The sequence below is a fragment of the Polyodon spathula genome, chromosome 16 (genome assembly GCF_017654505.1).
Source record: "Polyodon spathula isolate WHYD16114869_AA chromosome 16, ASM1765450v1, whole genome shotgun sequence".
NCBI classification, from domain to species: Eukaryota; Metazoa; Chordata; class Actinopteri; order Acipenseriformes; family Polyodontidae; genus Polyodon; species Polyodon spathula.
In genome coordinates, this window is record NC_054549.1 from 2,418,096 (window position 1) to 2,437,474 (window position 19,379).

The 19,379-nt window shown below is 43.6% G+C and overlaps 1 protein-coding gene across 1 annotated transcript in view; it reads left to right on the forward strand.

Moving 5' to 3' along the window:
- wnt4 (wingless-type MMTV integration site family, member 4) overlaps window positions 1-18,492 on the forward strand; it is a 20,630-nt gene extending 2,138 nt beyond the window's left edge. Inside the window, exons 2-5 of the mRNA XM_041275002.1 lie at window positions 12,465-12,700; window positions 14,072-14,203; window positions 15,042-15,184; window positions 15,961-18,492. Coding sequence (XP_041130936.1) covers window positions 12,465-12,700; window positions 14,072-14,203; window positions 15,042-15,184; window positions 15,961-16,428 — 979 coding nt within the window. The 3' untranslated portion in view covers window positions 16,429-18,492. The remainder of the gene's footprint in view (window positions 1-12,464; window positions 12,701-14,071; window positions 14,204-15,041; window positions 15,185-15,960) is intronic.
- The last annotated feature ends 887 nt before the right edge of the window (window positions 18,493-19,379 follow it).

A 19,379-nucleotide genomic window follows, 5' to 3' on the forward strand; every position in this document is an offset into this window, starting at 1 on the left:
CATTGTGCAAACTTTCATTAACGGTTTAGCTCGGCTCAGCTGCTGGATACTACGCTGCTTGTTTCCTCGGCTATCTGCTGGGCTGCGGTGTCATTTTCTATAAGCAATAGCAAGCTTGCGGTGAGGCTGGTAGATTTTGTGTTTTCTTTTTCTTTTTTTTTTTTACCTGAACAGAACGGGCGCTGTTAGGGGCTGCTCAGTAAATTCCGCTTTGGAACAGTGGCACGCACACCAGCTGGGTTCACAGAAGAAAAGTGAATTATTGCACTTTAATTCCTTCGTGTTTTCTCGTGTGCGTTCTTAACCTGTTTTTGGTCTTCTTCTTCTCAGCCAGGGCGCTAGCGCAAAATGTTATAATCCGGTGTGAGTTTTAAACTGGGCTGATGTAAAGACACCTTGATAGCCTGAAATCCGGGATGTAAAATGTCTGAAATGCTGATTTTGAAAATTTCTTTTCAGTTTTGTATTAGGAGTTTACTAGCACAAAGAGGAAGCTTTGCACCATTCCAATCCAGAGTCGTCACCGTTATCATGTTGATGGATACGGGAGACTCGAAAGGACATAGAAAAATGTTCGCTGTTAACTTTAATTCGATAGAACCTGTAAATGAATCATGTGAATGCCTTTGAGTGCCCGTCAACACGTATGTGTTTTACAACTGATTGTCCAACAGAAATGACCTTTAGTTATTGGTTAGCAAGACATTGCACCATTGCATAGAAAAGTACTGTAAGTGCACTACTGAACTATAAACATGTTTCCTGATGAGATGTACAATGTTGAAGAGCTTCTCAGTGCAGTAAGAAGGATGAGGACAGTCCCCTGCACACATACTCTGTGCTGTGTGCTACTTATTATAGAACAGAAGCAGAAAGCTTCCCCAGTGTTCAGTGTCCTAAAACTGTTAGCGGAAGCAGATCAGAAAGAATATCATTGGAATACTAGCTGTTCTATTGTAAAGCAACTGGGGCATGGCCCCCTTGTCCAGGTTCTTTACCCCAGAACCTTCTTGTTCAGCCCTGCTTGTGAAAGAGCTGCCCAGTTCCTTCTTCTTCTTCCGTCTTCTCTCCAGGTATGGAATGCTCTTGAGATCTGCCAGTTGATTCTCTGTTTTGCAGATGAATTGATATGGATGAAAGCAGTCAGGTTTGTGTGCAAGAGAAGTCAGTGATAACAAACACCAGGGCACATTTATCAAGGCCTCTACTCCAAAATGCAAAAAAAAACCTGTCACAGCTCAGGACAGTGTCATTTATCATGAGTTTTGTTACATTTAGATTTTTCTAACCCAGAAAGATGCACATTGGCATAAAGATCTTAAGGAAACTGACTAGTGTTTGTCCATTACTTGTGCCTCCTGGACACGAGGTGTTGGCAACTGTGCTTTGAGAAAATCCTTTTGTTTTAATGTGAGTTTGTGTTTAAATGGATCAGGGAATATTTTATATGATAAGTTTGGCAAAGGTTAGAGCTATTAAGCCTAACATAATTTGTGGCATCATGATCAATTCAGCCTGAACTGAATAAATAATAATGGTGGTTATTAGGTGTTCATTGTGTGAGTGGAGTGTGATAATATGGAATTATACTCTATAAACTTCAATATTCTGCAATAATGTTTATTTTAAACCAAACAGAACTAGATACTGCTCTTGGATACTAGATATTGCTACAGTTTAGTCTTCTTTCTGTGTAGTCTACGTTTTCAGAAAGCAGTCAGTGTTTTTGTTTGTTGCCAGTTGTAATTTTGAGTACAGACTTTGCTGTCCAGTTTGTTTACATCCCCCTAAGGCAGTTTTGGCTGCTTCCCTGCTCCACTTGCTCCTCTGTAACGCTGTGAGTACTTGAAACAAAACAGAAAGGGGATTGCCTTCCAAATGATGTAGTCGTGAAAAAGGAAGTGAGACAGCACACCGTTTAAATATTAACAGTGTGTGCGTTAAGTAAGTGAGCGGTCCAAAGTGAGAATGTTTTCCGTTCACTCAGATCAGCGATGGAATCTTCTCTGCAGCTCTGAGCTGCTCAGGGGGAGTGGGACTAAGCATGCTGGTAGGTGTGCTCTTTCACTGAGCGGCTCTGAGACTTATAACTGAAACTTATAGACTCTTTTATGTTGGAACTGCGTGCTGTTTCAATTGAAAAACCTTTGGATCTGTGAGTCAAAGGGTATCTACAGTACGAGACACTGTGGAGCGTCACTGCTGTAATGAGTCTAAAGCTACAAATGCAGAGCATTAATTAGCAGTATGAAAAAGTTTATATCAGAAAAATAAATAAACTACCATTGGCACCTGGCCCTTTACATTATAGTTTATTTTGTTTAATATTTATACAAGATATCATTTTTGCCTTGCGTTCAAGCAAAGCGCTTTGCAGTGTAAAACACGCACACACACACACACACACACACACCCTACTGTACACTACAGCACCATACCATTTAAAACAACAAGGCAACACATGTGTATGTTCCAGACAGACTATTCCATCAGGAACCGGAGACGTAATCAAACCAACAAGATATGGGTTCTCTTCTCTTTCACTGACTATGCCGGTCTTAACCAGCAGGGGTCACTAGAGCAGCAGGACATGCTAACCGACTGGCCTCAATATGGTCCTTACTATATTCAGCTCTCCACATAGTTCAGCTACAGTAACAAGCTTATTCTGCACATCAGATTTGAATAGCATCCCCTGCTATTACTGTCTTGGCTAACTTGGTATATGATTAAAATACTAGCAAGAGTGTTTTATAGTGTTTTATTGCCGGCTTTAGTTCTGCACTGTGGTGCCAGCAGAGTGTTTGGCCACTGCTGACCTTTTCAAAAATAAGTCTGTCTGTCTGTCTATCTATCCATCTATCATATTTGCAACAAGTTTTAGGACAGAATTGGATGGTACATGTGTTGCTTGTTTTATCCTTTGTCTCTTTTTCAAATACATTCTAAACATTTTAATGAGCAAGTCATCTCCCAAGAGCAGCGGTACACCAAATTTTCTAACAATGTTTTAACTTTCTAACAAATGTTTGAATGAGCTATCCACCTCACAAGCCCAGTGTCACCTCAGATATTAACCATTTACTACCACTGGAGATCTCAGCGGATCTTCTTTACAGCTAAATAAATCAATATACAGGGTGTCCTGCAAGAGGCATCACAGGCAGGATAATACAGATAATGCTGATTAGGGTGCTCCTTCTTAAATCAGGGAGCTACACCCTGTTGACTTTCACAACACACACCAAAATGATCTGTTCCTCTTTGCTTAAAGAAACAGATAAGAGTCACACCTATGATGCCTGATTTATAGGACACAGTGTAACTATAGACATAGATGCACAGTCCCTACTTAATGCTCTCCAGTGGCAGGGCAGTGGTACTGCACTCTGCAAGTGGCAATACAAGCACCAGGGCTGCTATCATGGTATGTGGCTGCCATTGGTAGAATGGAACCACAGACAGACCAGTGGTATAAAAACGGTACAGTATGAACCAATACACAGTGGTAATCAATGGCAATACTATAGTACCATATAGAAGTCCCAGTGTGCCACTATATTAGGACACCTGCTTTATTTGTTCTAATCCATTTACGTTGAAAGCAATGCTTTAGTCTACTAATGATTTTGCTGGGGATTCTTCAGGGTGGTCCAGTGAGGTTATAATGGGATTTGTGGTACTTCCTTAATTTGTCTGTGTAAGAAGTCATGTTGGCTATTGAGACTCTGTGGTTTTAAACCTTCATGGTAAATAGCCTGCAGACATAGCACATTGCAATAGCCAGCAGTGCAAGGATTGCAGCATGGACTTGCATGACCCCATCCCCATGTGTATTCACCCGTCATGGTGATTCTCATGCTGATTAGTAAGGCATGTGGACGGCTCTCCATTTCTACCATGTAGAGCTTTATACAGGTTCCTGCTGGACCCCAGACCTCAATAACCTCAAGAGCAGCACTCATATTGTAACCACTAACCAAACTGGCATCGCCACCCTTTATAACTGGGGTAGTGCTAGCTCAGTTAAGCTAAAGTGGATGGGGTGTCTTTTTGAGTGACCCCAGATATCTTAAAATTCATGTTGACGGTTTTTTAAATATAATTAGGGCTTCTGTTTTTCTTCTGTATTGGCGAGTTTTATATAGATGTCTTGAAATCTTTTTTTTTTAGGGGGATCTCACTTTTTACATCCTGTATGAGATTATTTTTTTATATTATTTTCCAAAATCCTTTGCCGGTTTTTCCTGGCACTATATGTATAGTAGCTCATACCTTTTTTAAGTTGCTGTCTTCCACAGTGAAATCCTTATGGTCACGGGTGTATTTGTCTGGGATTCAGGAAGGAGGGACATTGCATAACTAACTGCACTGGGAAAGGGGTGAAGTCAACGTGAATTGAATAACAATTTCCAGTGTTTTTCCTGTGTTTATTGGAGATCTACTGATTTCATTATTTTGTATCGGATGTCTGATCCATGTTTATCGGTAAAAACAGAAAGTCAGAAGCCCTAAATATAATACATACAGTAAACTGTCCAAACTCATTAGAAATGTAACAAAGTCTCTAAAAGTTGAATATGTTCTTTCCACTGAAGAAGTAATTGGCTGAAACTTTTCTCTCAATATGCATGCAAATGCACAGCTGGCCACATTCTTAAACCTTAGAGTGGGTTTTAGATTTTTTATTTTTTTTCGTTTAAACTGCAGGGGACTCATAAAATGCTTTAGCAACTTGCTATAACTTTCGTAGTAAAACCCAACCGTACAGCAAGAACGTTTCAATGGCTCCTAGTCGATAATTCTTCATAAAACAATTTGGAAGCCATCTGTACGTTTCATTGCACCTTTACAAAATCCTAATTCAGTCGCTTCACGTAGTTTGAAATTAGAGTTTGCACCATTTATTAAGAAACAAGAAGGAAGCTGATCAAGTGAAATATGTAGCGTTCATTCCCGTGACAGAAAAACAAACTGCAGCTTGAGCAAGGCTCTGAGCTCTTGGTAAATCACTAGCTAGGGCAGGTTAAACTTTGCACTGGGTCATTTCTGAGGTGAAAATCACTATATATGCTCTATTCTGCTGTGCTAGTTTGTAGCTTTTCCCTTTGGAAACTCCCCTGCAGAAACTCAAGCAGTTCAGAGAGCGTTTATAAAGAGGGCATCTCTCCCAAGCACAAGTTAAAGGGATGTACTGTACGGTTTCCTAATCTTGGTTTGGATCCCTTTTCTGTTTGTTGTATCCTGTTGTATTTTCTTTAGCTGCAGTGAGGCCAACCATAGCAAGAAGGAAACATACACAGCACGCCACGAGGAGCCTGTTGGAGGAGCCCCTCCTTCAGCCACACTGGTACAGCATTTCTTTACCTGAGCTCCCTCTCCTCACTACACACAGGCGTGTTCTTAAAGTGGAGGGAAGATCGTGGATTTTTCAAGTGAATATTTGTTGTTAAAACCCCTCTCCTCAGTGCTGGCATGCTTTCTCATAGCAGCACCCCTCTCCTCAGTACTGGCATGCTTTCTCATAGCTGCACCCCTCTCCTCAGTGCTGGCATGCTTTCTCGTAGCTCACCCTACAACTCAGTGCTGCCATGCTTTCCCATAGTGGCACCCCTTGGATAAAGCAGGCCGAGACTTCCTAGGTGAGATGGGGTTTGAACTTCTGACCCCATGCCCAAGCGTACAGTGCTTCCTATTGAGTCCTGGAGACACTGAAGCAGAGAGGAACAGGGAACTTAGAACGTTGCTATTACAATGTGAGTCGATATTGAAGGAGAATGTCGGGGGAACATTCCTTCAATTTGAATAAAAGGGCAGGGTCTACTGTATCTGCCCCTCAAGTTTCACTTCTTTAATACTATTAAAATCAAAGGTGAACAGTAGCACCTTAAAGGGACAGGAAGTGATTGAGTTACAGGTTCCCTAGATATTCCTGGAGGACAAGCACTGATTAAATCCCTCAATATATATTAGTGATGAGTTACAGTGAAAACCTGAGGAATGTTTGGATCATAAAAATCTACTTGTAATGACATATTGCTCACCCTACAGCATCATTGCGCCAGGAAGAAGGCAGTTTGAATTCTTTAGGGGGCATTTAATACCTGCAACTCCATTCTGGCAACTAAATGTCCTGTTATCAAATTCAGGGAAATGTTTTGTATTAGTTAATGTTCTGGTATTACTGCAGCATATTGACACACCCTTCCATAGACCTGACTCCAGGCTGTAGAGATCCAGAACCCAAAGCATCCTTCTTCTTCTCTGTTCTCCATCATGTTTCCAGATCTTTCTTCTGAGCTGTTCTCTTTCACGTTTCCAGATCCTTAGGAAACCGTACAGTACATCCCTTTAACTTGTGCTGGGGAGAGATTCCCTCTTTATAAATGCTCTCTGAACTGCTTGAGTTTCTGCAGGGGAGTTTCCAAAGGGAAAAGCTACAAACTAGCACAGCAGAATAAAGCATATATAGTGATTTTCACCTCAGAAATGACCAAACTAAAGTCTAAGAAAAATCTATTAATAAAATGAATACCTGTGTCACCCTCTCACACAGACACAAAGTCTCCAGCACTGATATCATCCCTCCAACTAAGCAGCCCAGCAAAAGCTTCTGTATAATGATCCACTCAAAACATCCCTCTCTCTCCTACACCGGACGCTGCAGCTAAAAAATATAGGAAGCATAGTAGTGTCAGTTGATTAGAGTAGCTAATGTCAGCTATCTCTTCTGCAGTTTATATGATCTACTCTGTGGGGGCTTGAGGTTAGAGAAGTGAGTAGCAGTGTGGAAAGCAGTGGGTTCGACCACAGAATGGGAGCCAGAGCTAAAGCACTACATTGTTTGCTTAGGAATAACCCCGCAATCTTAAATGACCCAAATATGTGAATATGACCATCGCACATCTTCTATCAGGCTCTCTTTAGTCAATATGACCATCGCACATCTTCTATCAGGCTCTCTTTAGTCAATATGACCATCGCACATCTTCTATCAGGCTCTCTTTAGTCAATATGACCATCGCACATCTTCTATCAGGCTCTCTTTAGTCAATATGACCATCGCACATCTTCTATCAGGCTCTCTTTAGTGAATATGACCAGCGCACATCTTCTATCAGCCTCTCTTTAGTGAATATGACCAGTGCACATGAAGCTGATGCTTGCTTGGCACTGACTCTCTGTGCATTGCCAGCACCCCTGAACCCTCCACTAGCAACTTAGGCCTACTTAATCCAGGATTTATTCAGCAGTGGGAGGCAGTTGTACTACATTGTTTTGTGCTTTTTTAAATTAAATAGTGTCTGTAGTGAAAAGACAACACTGCTGGCTGTTTATAAGAACACTACAAGATGTGAACAAAGTAAGGTTAACCCAGAGACTGTTTTAAACTACTTCACCTGGTAACCTTTTCTCTAAGTAAAATAGAAAGTGTAGTCTACCTTAGAATGTGAGCTTGCTTTTATTATCCCTGCAGGGATAGTGGAGTCGCATGTCACACATGACATATTTCCAGATATTGGAAAACTGCTTATTCAATTAAACTTGGTATGAACATTATTTAGTATAAGTTACCGAGAGCTCTGATTTTGAATATACAGCCGTCTAGTCTTCTAATTTAAGGATTTATCTCTTCCCAGCTCTGTTTGCACAGTCTATTAGAGTGGATAACAGTGAGTTCCATTGCCTATTGTGACATACAACCTTTAAACTTGATCTAGAGCAAATATAAAGGCTAGACCAGCATCAGGATTGAACAAGATAGCAGGGTTGGCCTCAGATGGTCACATGCTCTGCTGTGTTGAGGTTGGTTCCCACCTCAGCCGGTTCCACTAACTCTTCAAACCAGTTTCCTTCACAATTTCACTAACCGTTTTTGCCTTATGTCTCCATATGTATTGTAAGACCATGAACAACATATACACAAGCATTACTCACCAGCCACAGATAGATGTAGTGAGGGGTACAGTACGTAGGCTTATTAAAAGTTATCAAATAAATGTATTTGAAAACTGTTGACATAGAACAATATTAAAAACTGGTAATACTAGGCCCTATTCACTCAACTTTCAGGAGTGTTTTAAGGATGTTTTTCAAAGGACTGCTTTTATAAAGCCCATTTCGAATCATTAAATCAAGTTTGCAGATCACAAGACCTGTATTACACTGTTATAAGAAGGTTTGCACCGTTTAATCTAAAAGAATGTTAATAAACTCTTAATAAACAGTTTTTAGAGCAATCTTCTAATTTGTGTCAAGGTGGATTTCCTGAGAGCTATGGATGTTTTGTAAGACTATGGTGTGAGCACGTTTTATTTTATTTTAATGATTATTATTAAATATCTGCTAATTGGATCCAATTTAAATGGCTGACAAACTTCTTGCCGCAGGTTGCTCAGCAGCTATTAGTCATTGGGACAATTTTCTGCCAGTCTTGGATTTGCCTAATTTTTCCAAATGTCAGCTGGCAGCTTGTGCCTGTGCAATGCTTGAGCACTCAGCAGGATTGACTTCCAGATCAGCTGCGTTACTGTTCAATGTCTTTACAAAAGATACATGGCACACTTTAGAGTTTTTTGCATCTGTCTAGAGAACGTCTTATCCGATTGAGGTGAAACTGGCTATGTCACTGAGCTACTAATCTGGGGGGATGCAGAGGCTGTCTGTCCAGTTTGTATGTCACACTTATATTTGTACAGGTAGAGAACCGCTTGTCTAGTTTTCAAAGAAGATAGGACTATATGGACTGGAGGGGTCTGTTAGTCTGTCTGGATGTCGCCTACATATTCCTAGAGAAGCAATGCACATCTAAAAACATTCAAGTGTGACTAAACAGCCTTTGAGGCAGCAGTAGAGGTAGACTGAGCACATGTATTATCTGTACTCCAAAACCAATTCTATAGTGTCTCCAGAGAGAGAAATGGACCCCCTTTGAATTGGCTCAGCCCATTGAATTGAATGAAAAGATAAGGACTGGACGCGAAACACAAACCATACTGTTCAAAGATGCGTGTGTGTGTGCGTGTGTGCGTGTGTGCATGTGTGTGCGTATGCGTATGCGTGTGTGCGTGTGTGTGTGTGTGCGTGTGGTGTTGGTGGATGGAGTAGGAAAAAGTTATCCTCTGCAGGGTTTGAACCTGCGACCCCTGCCCTGGGGGTGAGAGTGCTATCTGCTGAGCGTCGCGGCTGTGCTGTGAGACAGATAGACTGGGGGGGGATCAGGCTTCCTGCTGGGCTGTGATAGATGACTCCTGTCAGCACTGGACTGCAGTGAGGGCTCATAGAGCTGTATAGCTACCATAGTAGTTTGCCATAGTACAGTAACAGCATAGCAAAGTATAATAATGCATTGTAAAGCACAGAGAGGTAAAGCACATGGCAATGCATGGTATACTATGGTTAATGCCTAGTTAAAGCATAGGAAAAACATGTGGAAAACTGCAAATTTACTGTGGCAAACCTTTATAAAAGCAAAACCGAAGAACTGTTAGCAATGACACAAGCCTTGTGGAATATGAATACAGCTCAGTAGCAGCTGCGCTTGTTTCAGAGCAGCACTACAGCTTCACTCAGGTTAATGTTTCATTCACATTGTTACATTGCTTTTGTACATGGTAGTGTACCTTTGGTTTTCCGCTCTGCTCTTTGGTTTTACCTGTAAACTACTGTGTATAAATATTTCATTTTTGTTCAACAGTTCAAAGGTTTACAGAAGCCCTGAACCACAGATGAAAAAAAAAAGCCACAGAATCTATCTCATACGCACTTTCAACCTGTGCACATGCGTGACTTCGATTGAGCGGACTTCCACTCTGATTGGGGTGGGTGAGGCAGGCGTCTGGTGATTCTGCCTATGGAGAGCGCCCTGTGCAGCTCACAAACTTTGCTGTTTTCAGCTTGTCGTATAATTGAATATTAATCAGTGAAGCACAATGTTTTTGCATTTTTTAGAAGAATAAATACTGCGGGAAAAACATAAATAATAATCGCAATACTCAAACTTTGATCGTTTTTGTTTTATTTATTACCACGGTAACAGCAATAGAGGCCGGTTGAATTTGTTTTCCATGTTTGTAAGGGATGCATTTCTTACTTGCAAAAGATAAATGAAGGAAAAAAACACAAATGTACAGAAAGTGCAAAGTGACAGAAAGTTCTACTGAAGCCCTTTGGATGTATAGTTTTATCCTGCGGTTAATGTGTTTGATTTTGTAAACATTTAAAATGGCACACAGAATTGTGCTGGGAACAAAATGGTAAAATGATAAGCAGTGCTGACTATTTTGTATTGCACAAATAACAGGGTTTATGGAATGTAAATTTACATATTGCTAAATAATAACTTTCCATTTATGAGACGTGTGGCAGGTTTACATTAAGCATGGGAAAAGGATCCAGCTTTCTGAATGCTGGTGTCTGTACGAGCCTGATTCCTGTCAGTGATGTCAGCTTGCAGTGTCCCTAGGAGGCGTTTATCCTGCGTGTGTTCAATAGACAAGATGTCCTTCTACAGGTTTAGGTTTTCTCTTTCAATTTTATTGGAATTGTATTTAAACAATACAACAAAGAAGGCAGTATTATGTTTGGAAAGGAGTAAACAAACAAACAAGACTAACCAATTCTCCGGGGCAGCGCACAGCTTTCCTTGCCGTGTGTCTCAGTGCTGAGCTGAGAGATGGGCAGGGGGAGGCCAGGATATCTGCTGGCTTTTCTCGGCCCTGTCCTCTGGCCTCAAGGTGAGACCTCTTCAATAAGGCCATATCCAGGCGATACTGCTATCTGCTGTTTGAGCCTCCTCTTCAACTGAGTCCTGACACCCCAGCCTGCCTGCCATTCAGCCCTGGGCCTCTGCCTCTCGAGCAGAGATTGATGATTGTGCTGAATTGTGTGGAGATATTGTCAGGCTATACTGAGAAGCGCAAACTCTCCTGTGATTGAAACCGGGGTACTCCATGCAAGCTATGTCTCTCTGCTTCCTGTGACATCAGCAATCACTTAACCGCAGAGTTCTCGTAAGAGCTGTAATATGTTGTAACCAAGTATGGAAAAGGTGTAGGTTTACTGGTGGCCAGCAATTAGGGACTAGAATGATCTACTATGCTACTGTAGGACTTTGCAGGAAATCTTGACTTTAGAAAACAGTTTTATCATGCAATATACAAATTCCAGCTATCATTCCTTTGCTATACCATTACATTTTACAGTGCATTTTGATTTTATAGTTCAGATACATCATATATTTGAATGTACAGTATCAAACAGCATACGTTCTGATCAGTAAAGCTTTTAAAATGGTTCTAACAGTGTTTTCTCACGTGGGGACAGACGGTGTTGCTCATTGTATCGTTTGTGTTTAATTGTGACATGACTGTGTAGATCTGATTATTATGTGTTTGACTGCTAACTGCTGTGACCAACCAGGACATGAGAATAATTAGGAATAAGAGAAGGTCGAGCTGGCCGCTGTGAAACACCTTCCCAGACAGTGTCTGGATCAGGTGCCTGCAGGGGTGTCTTCCTGTAGGGAGATTGCAGCTCTTGCTAGCTGTGTGGGGTTGGTTCTGCAGGGGTGACCTCCTGTAGGGAGATTGCAGCTCTTGCTAGCTGTTTGGGGTTGGCTCTGCAGGGATGTCTTTAGGGAGATTGCAGCTCTTGCTAGCTGTGTGGGGTTGGTTCTATAGAGGTGTCTTCTTGTAGGGAGATTGCAGCTCTTGCTAGCTGTGTGGGGTTGGTTCTGCAGGGGTGTCTTCCTGTAGGGAGATTGCAGCTCTTGTTAGCTGTGTGGTGTTGGTTCTGTAGGGGTGTCTTCATGTAAGGAGATTGCAGCTCTTGCTAGCTCTTTGGGGTTGGTTCTGCAGGGGTGTCTTCCTGTAGGGAGATTACAGCTCTTGCTAGCTCTGTGGGTTTGGTTCTGTGTATTCACACACAGCGGCTTCATGAGCTCTCTTAGTGACATACATACACCTCTGAGTGGCTGATTTGCCAATTGTTTAACCCCTCTGTTATGTTGGCTAGTTGTGTCTCCAAATCAGTGACCTTACTCTTAAGGTGTGCAGTATAGAAGCATTTGGATTCTCCTTTGGAGGGTTTTTTTGTAACAGTGGGAGTGATTTGTGTTCCTGGTATGTCTGTCTTGTGGTTCTGTCTGTTTCTGTTGTGTTGTATTGTGCTGTGCTCCAGGGTGCATCTCTCCTCTGTTTCTGTTGTGTTGTATTGTGCTGTGCTCCAGGGTGCATCTCTCCTCTGTTTCTGTTGTGTTGTATTGTGCTGTGCTCCAGGGTGCATCTCTCCTCTGTTTCTGTTGTGTTGTATTGTGCTGTGCTCCAGGGTGCATCTCTCCTCTGTTTCTGTTGTGTTGTATTGTGCTGTGCTCCAGGGTGCATCTCTCCTCTGTTTCTGTTGTGTTGTATTGTGCTGTGCTCCAGGGTATCTCTCTGCTGACACTGTGCTGTTTCTGTGCGCAGGTACCTGGCCAAGCTGTCGTCGGTGGGCAGCATCTCGGAGGAGGAGACCTGTGAGAAGCTGAAGGGTCTGATCCAGCGGCAGGTTCAGATCTGCAAGCGCAACGTGGAGGTGATGGACTCGGTGCGGCGCGGAGCCCAGCTCGCTATCGACGAGTGCCAGTACCAGTTCCGCAACCGGCGCTGGAACTGCTCCACCCTGGACACGCTGCCCGTCTTCGGGAAGGTTGTCACGCAGGGTGAGAGGCGCTTCATCTCTGATACCAATTCATGAACTATCCGTGCCCCAGCTTGGAGCACGACACTGTTTCCTAATAAAACCATTTCGAAAAAGTTACCTCCCCTTGCTCAGTCTATATCTCCGTGCAAGGCATGCATAATAAAGGTAGTGACTATACAGCCTCCATCTGTGTGTCTGCCACAGTGGAATGTTATATATAGAATAGGGAGCTGGACAATACAAGCTGATCTCCACCCCACAATTGAGAGGACAGAGCTGCTTACCGGCCGCTCTGACCTAGAGTGTGTGAAGCTCAGCTTGGATCTCAGACAGCACCCTTTGCCACAGCTGTGTTTGTGTTGTACTACTGTAGAGCAGAAGTCATGAACTATAATTGTACAGAAATGTGCAGCACCCCTGAAATCAGTCTAAAATTAATACTGTACTTTAAATCACTGTCCTAAGGGTGTATTATTGTTCCTAATCATTTAATCGCTGTCAAATATAGATATTAGACTTGGTATGGGATTTATTTACTGCAAGTTGTGTTTTTGAACTGATTTTTGATTTGTGCTTAATAAAGATATATTAATAAGTTGTGCTTATTATAGTAACGTTGCCTCACAGTCATATTTTATTCTAAAACAAAGCAGTGTTTGCTCACACTTCAGCAACCTCTCCATCCCAAATTAATTTACATAAATAAGACACAGAGAGAGACAGATAGGCAGCTAAACACATAGCTCGAACAAGGCTGTTTTAAAATAGCTTGTGAGCCAATGTTTAGGATCTGGGTTATCAGTTCTCCCGCAGGCTAGTCTAGCTTCCAGCGCTCACCCCAAATCCTCTGTCTGTCAAGCTTCAAATTAAGAACACCAGTAGCAGGGCAAAGTTATGTCTGGGCAGGAGGCTCTTGTTCAACTTGATTTGAAAGGCTTGGACACCACCTGGTGGTATATTTGAGAACTACAAGTCTATAATTCGTTGTCTGAGTGCCAGTGCAGGAGGGTCCTGGTATTGAATTCAACTGTGGCAGCACTTCTCTAAGAGTTGTTTCTGTTTCCTGTGAGGTTTGAGTAAAAACCAACTTAATTCGTCAAAGTATTAGCAGATAAACCTTTTTTTTTTCTTTTCAGTTTTAACTAGAGCAGGCAGGTTTAAAAAGAAATCTTACTAAAACATTCAATTATAGATAATGCATGGTAGAATTGTAATGATTTGCTATAATAATAAGAAACCATAATTAACATTGCTGGTGTCACCAGTTGTCCTGAAAGCCTAAGCCAGCCCTCTCCAGCAGTGTTGAGAACGCTGCCCCAGCATGGAGTGTGTTTGCCGTGCTTGTGCGTGATTGGCTCTGCTGTCCCTCTGACAGGACTGTCTGTTACAGGCACGCGGGAGGCTGCCTTCGTGTACGCCATCTCCTCAGCAGGTGTGGCGTTTGCTGTGACCAGGGCCTGCAGCAGCGGAGAGCTGGAGAAGTGCGGCTGTGACCGGACTGTGCACGGAGTTAGTCCTGAAGGTAAGCATCGAGAGCTGGGAGTGAGGGGACAGCAGATAGTGAGGAGAACAGGGAGCAGAGATGAGAGAGCAGAGACGGTAGAGCAGGGAGGAGAGTAGAGGAGAGAGCAGGGGGGAGAGGAGAGAGGCGGAGAGAGCAGGGAGGGGAGAGCAGGGAGGAGAGGAGAGCAGAAGGAGAAAGCAGGGAGGGAGAAGAGGAGAGAGCAGAGGGGAGAGCAGAGGGGAGACCAGGAAGAGGAGAAGAGAGAGCAGGAAGGAAAATGGAGAGCAAAGAGGGAAGAGGAGAGTGCAGAGAGGGGAGAGCAGGGAGGGAGGAGAGGAGAGAGCAGAGAGGGGAGAGCAGGGAGGGAGGAGAGGAGAGAGCAGAGAGGGGAGAGTATGGAGGGAGGACAGGAGAGCAGAGAGCAGAGTGGGACGGAAGGAGTGAAGCAGGAAATGTGAGGTTGTTTCCTGCATTACCGACTCCCGTACTGTTTTGATATTCTGGTATTTTTTAAATCGGTACGCAAATATTGTAGAACATTTTAGGATACCAGTAGAATGTCAGTACAGCACAGTTGTCCTGGTAAGATACACAATGGATTACCAGTGTGTATGAGTTCATGTAATTGTAATATCATTGGTCTGTCAAAATATAAAAATGTCACCACTGTGGTGCTATTGTACCAGTGAGCTCTACCGTGTAGCTGTGCTACCACTCCACTGTAATTGGAGATAATTTGCTAAGGGTATATCCCACATCTCAATCAGTGTTCCTGTAACCTCTTGCTGGTTGATCCTCCTCTGTACAGTGCCCTGCCCAGCTCACAGGGTAACGTCTCTGTGCTGTACACCTGCAGGTTTCCAGTGGTCAGGCTGCTCTGATAACATCGCCTACGGAGTGGCGTTCTCTCAGTCCTTCGTGGACGTCAGGGAGAGGAGCAAAGGATCGTCTTCCAGCCGGGCGCTGATGAACCTTCACAACAACGAGGCCGGAAGGAAGGTACCCAAGAACACACGCCCACACGCACAGGCATACACACACGTATACACACACACACACACACTTATACACACGCTTACTTACTGTCTGTGAGGATATTGCATTGACTCCAGGGTATTAACTAACCTGCAGATAAAGCATGAAGCAATGATGCTAAAGCATGCATTGCAATGTAAAATTGTGTTGAAAAACAGGAGAGCATCGATTGTTACAGTTCTTTGTTAGAATTACATACTGCACTTTAAAACATTAGTGAACTGTAGTGCATTGTTGCTTTAGGTTAATGTACTCTAAAAAAAAAAATTGATTAACTAAATCTGACTTGAGAAACATGCAAGAGATGCCATGCTTTTGTTAGCCTGGGATTTGCATAGATTGGGTCATTCAGGTATCTCCTCTAATTAGCCTGGCCACTGACAAGTCATTAATCTGCTTCAACCTGCTGAGTGGTTGCGTGTGAAGAGCAGTGCCTCTGCCTCATGGTTACAAAACAGAACATAGAGACGTGGTTGAGGGCCAGGTCCATTGAGAAGATGCACAGTGATGTTTACAGTTAGACTAGGGTCATTTTCTACTGTGCTGCATACTTTACATCAGTGTTTTTATTTATTTTAATGTTGAATTTTACCAGAGGGCTAGTTTCAGTTCTTTCATGAATTGGTGTTGTGTTGAACATCGCATAGCTTCAAGCACAGCGCTACATGAATATTGAAGCACAGATCACAACAAAATTGGTACTCCCCTAACCGCCTCTCTTCCTGCTCTGTTTGTTTCAGGCCATCTTAAGCAACATGCGCGTGGAGTGCAAGTGCCATGGCGTGTCAGGGTCCTGCGAGGTGAAGACCTGCTGGAAGGCCATGCCACCGTTCAGGAAGGTGGGGAACGTCCTGAAGGAGAAGTTCGACGGGGCCACCGAGGTGGAGCAGAAGAAGATCGGCTCCACCAAGGTCCTGGTGCCCAAGAACTCGCAGTTCAAGCCGCACACCGATGACGACCTGGTCTACCTGGACCCCAGCCCAGACTTCTGCGATCACGACCTGAAGAGCGGATTGCTGGGCACGGCCGGGAGGCAGTGCAACAAGACCTCCAAGGCCATTGACGGCTGTGAGCTGATGTGCTGCGGCCGGGGCTTCCACACGGAGGAGGTGGAGGTGGTGGACAGGTGCAGCTGCAAGTTCCACTGGTGCTGCTACGTCAAGTGTAAGCAGTGCCGGAAAGTGGTGGAGATGCACACGTGTCGGTGATCGGCGCAAACCCATGTCGTGGCGCTTGGACGCTACAGCCTCACCGTAAAAAAAAAACCCAAGAAAACTGGACAAAAAAAAAAGGAACAAAGAGACAAGTTCCAGAGATTCCGTTGTTTTCTAATTTAAAAGCCCCAAAGGAGTTGTGTGTGTCTTCTTGTTTTGTTTCGTGGTTGTGATTGTTTAATTTATTGGGGGCTCCTGACCGAGGTGGTGGTGATGACACCGAGGCCCTGACGCTCCAGGGTAAAGGAACTCATCTTCAGCTCATGCTGCTTTTGGGACCGATTTGGAGGACGGCTTTGAGGGGAACTGAAAATGAGCAACAAAGAGACTTTGAGACTAATTAACAAATAAGCAAATATATAAATAAATAAACTAATAAATACAACTCAGTCCAGGTGTACATTTAATAAAAAGGACAGTCAAGTTTGTATGAAACAACGCGTCAGACTGCCCCAACAGTTTAGTCTCTGTGTGATGGGAACTCCGTCTTGTTTCATTGAGGAGGTTCACCTGTGTAAAGGGCTTTGTAGTTTACCCTAGCAGTAATTTCGAAAGGCAGGAGCCGTGCTTTGGGATTACACTGTTGCCATGTTAGCGACATTGGCCACTCAAACACAAAAGAACCAATGGAAACATCTCCTTTCATCTCTGGACTGACAGATGAGGAACCCTACAATACTCCACTACTGATCCTATTTCATGTAAACACTGCTCCCAAGCCAGAAACTGTCATAGCGGAGAAACTGGCTGTGGTCCTCTGTAAAGAATACTGTATGTCTGTAAATCTGATTTCCAGATGGGCTCATTCTTGCTTGTTCTTGGTAAGATAGATGGAGATGATACAGGGTGATTCATACATTATTACAGAACTTTTCACTTCATTTCAGATTTACAAGTAGACAATAATGGCAGACGGGAACACAGAGAGATGAATGTGTGGACTTATACAAGCCCTGGAAAGTGTGCTTGACAATGCCTTAGCTAACTGGAATCAACGCACACTTTCTAGAATAATGTCACCCTGTCTATATGTTGGCTAATCCTGCCAGTCAAAGATATCTGTGGCCAGTTCCACAATATTTATCCACAACATCCATCTTCAGCAGTGTGCTGGTCTACCACTTGAAATAAAAATGTTTGCTACATGGTTGTTCTACAAACGTCCTCGAACTTTTGCTACAGTTTTTATTTTATTTAAATGACACAGCTGAACCCTCTTATGAACAAATTAATCGAGTGACCCCTAGAATCTGAAGCAAGTTCTGTGTAAACTATGATTGATTGAACATGATTAGATAAAGAGAGGTGTATTCCAGTATGTGTTTATTGTAAAGATGATGTTCATTTGTGTAAACCACTTTGCAAGGGGCTCAACACAGTGCAGGATGTTGTGGAAGTTGCAAATATGTCCCTCTGCCACACATGCACAGAAAAGTAGAAAGGATGGCGCAGACCCTGCTGCTTGTGTTGTTCTAGTGTCAGAGTGAATAAACAAGAACTACCTTTCAGGGACTGAATCCTCCCCTTCCACTGCTCTGTGTGTGTCCTGAATCCTCCCTTCTCAACCCTCCAGTGCTCTGTCTGTTTCCTGAATCCTCTCCTTCCAGTCCTCTTTATCTGTCCTGAATTCTCTCCTTCCAACCCTCTGTGCTCTCTGTGTGTGTCCTGAATTCTCCCCTTCCAGTCCTCTGTGTGTGTCCTGAATTCTCCCCTTCCAGTCCTCTGTGTGTGTCCTGTCATCGAGTCTCCACACATTACAGCCCTTTGCTTCTGATCCTAACGGGACACCTGCAGGGTTGTAGTGGAATGTGGGAGGACTATAAGTTTGAAAGTTAACCTTCATTCTCTCTAAGAGTTTGCCTAGAATGGGGAAAAAAACAGAGTTGTGATGTTTCTGGGGGAGTGTTGTAGCTGCAAAACATTTTATCGTAAATTTGTTTTTTGTTTTGTTTTTTTAAAACATTTAAATTGGTCTGTAAGCTAGGTACCCAAGTGGGAATTGGAAATTACCATGAGAACTTATTAATTTATGTTATTGAATAAAATAACTTGAAGCTGTTTTGTTTATCAGCCCTTATCACGGAACTTGAGGAAGCGTTACCCTGAAGAAATGCGTTTTTGCCTGTTTTCCAAACTGCTATAAACTCACAATGAGAATGCACCAGGTGAGTTGCTTTGGGTCAGCTGTAGGGTTGACCTTTAAGGAAAAAAAAGGGCTACTGCTGGACACCTTGTGTCCTTCTTTCCTTGTGCCCCTCTCTCCTGGGTGTGCTGCTCTCCTGTGCCCCTCTCTCCTTGGTGTGCTGCTCTCCTGTGCCCCTCTTTCCTTGGTGTGCTGCTCTGCTTGTGTCCCTCTCTCCTTGGTGTGCTGCTCTCTTGTGCCCCTCTCTCCTTGGTGTGCTGCTCTCTTGTGCCCCTATCTCCTTGGTGTGCTGCTCTCTTGTGTCCCTATCTCCTTGGTGTGCTGCTGTCCTTGGTGTGCTGCTCTGCTTGTGTCCCTCTCTCCTTGGTGTGCTGCTCTCTTGTGCCCCTATCTCCTTGGTGTGCTGCTCTCTTGTGTCCCTATCTCCTTGGTGTGCTGCTGTCCTTGGTGTGCTGCTGTGCTTGTGTCCCTCTCTCTCCTTGGTGTGCTGCTCTCTTGTGTCCCTATCTCCTTGGTGTGCTGCTCTCTTGTGCCCCTCTCTCCTTGGTGTGCTGCTCTCTTGTGTCCCTATCTCCTTGGTGTGCTGCTGTCCTTGGTGTGCTGCTCTGCTTGTGTCCCTCTCTCCTTGGTGTGCTGCTCTCTTGTGTCCCTATCTCCTTGGTGTGCTGCTGTCCTTGGTGTGCTGCTCTGCTTGTGTCCCTCTCTCCTTGGTGTGCTGCTTTCTTGTGTCCCTATCTCCTTGGTGTGCTGCTGTCCTTGGTGTGCTGCTGAAATTGATGGTTCAGGCAGGTAGTGGGTGATG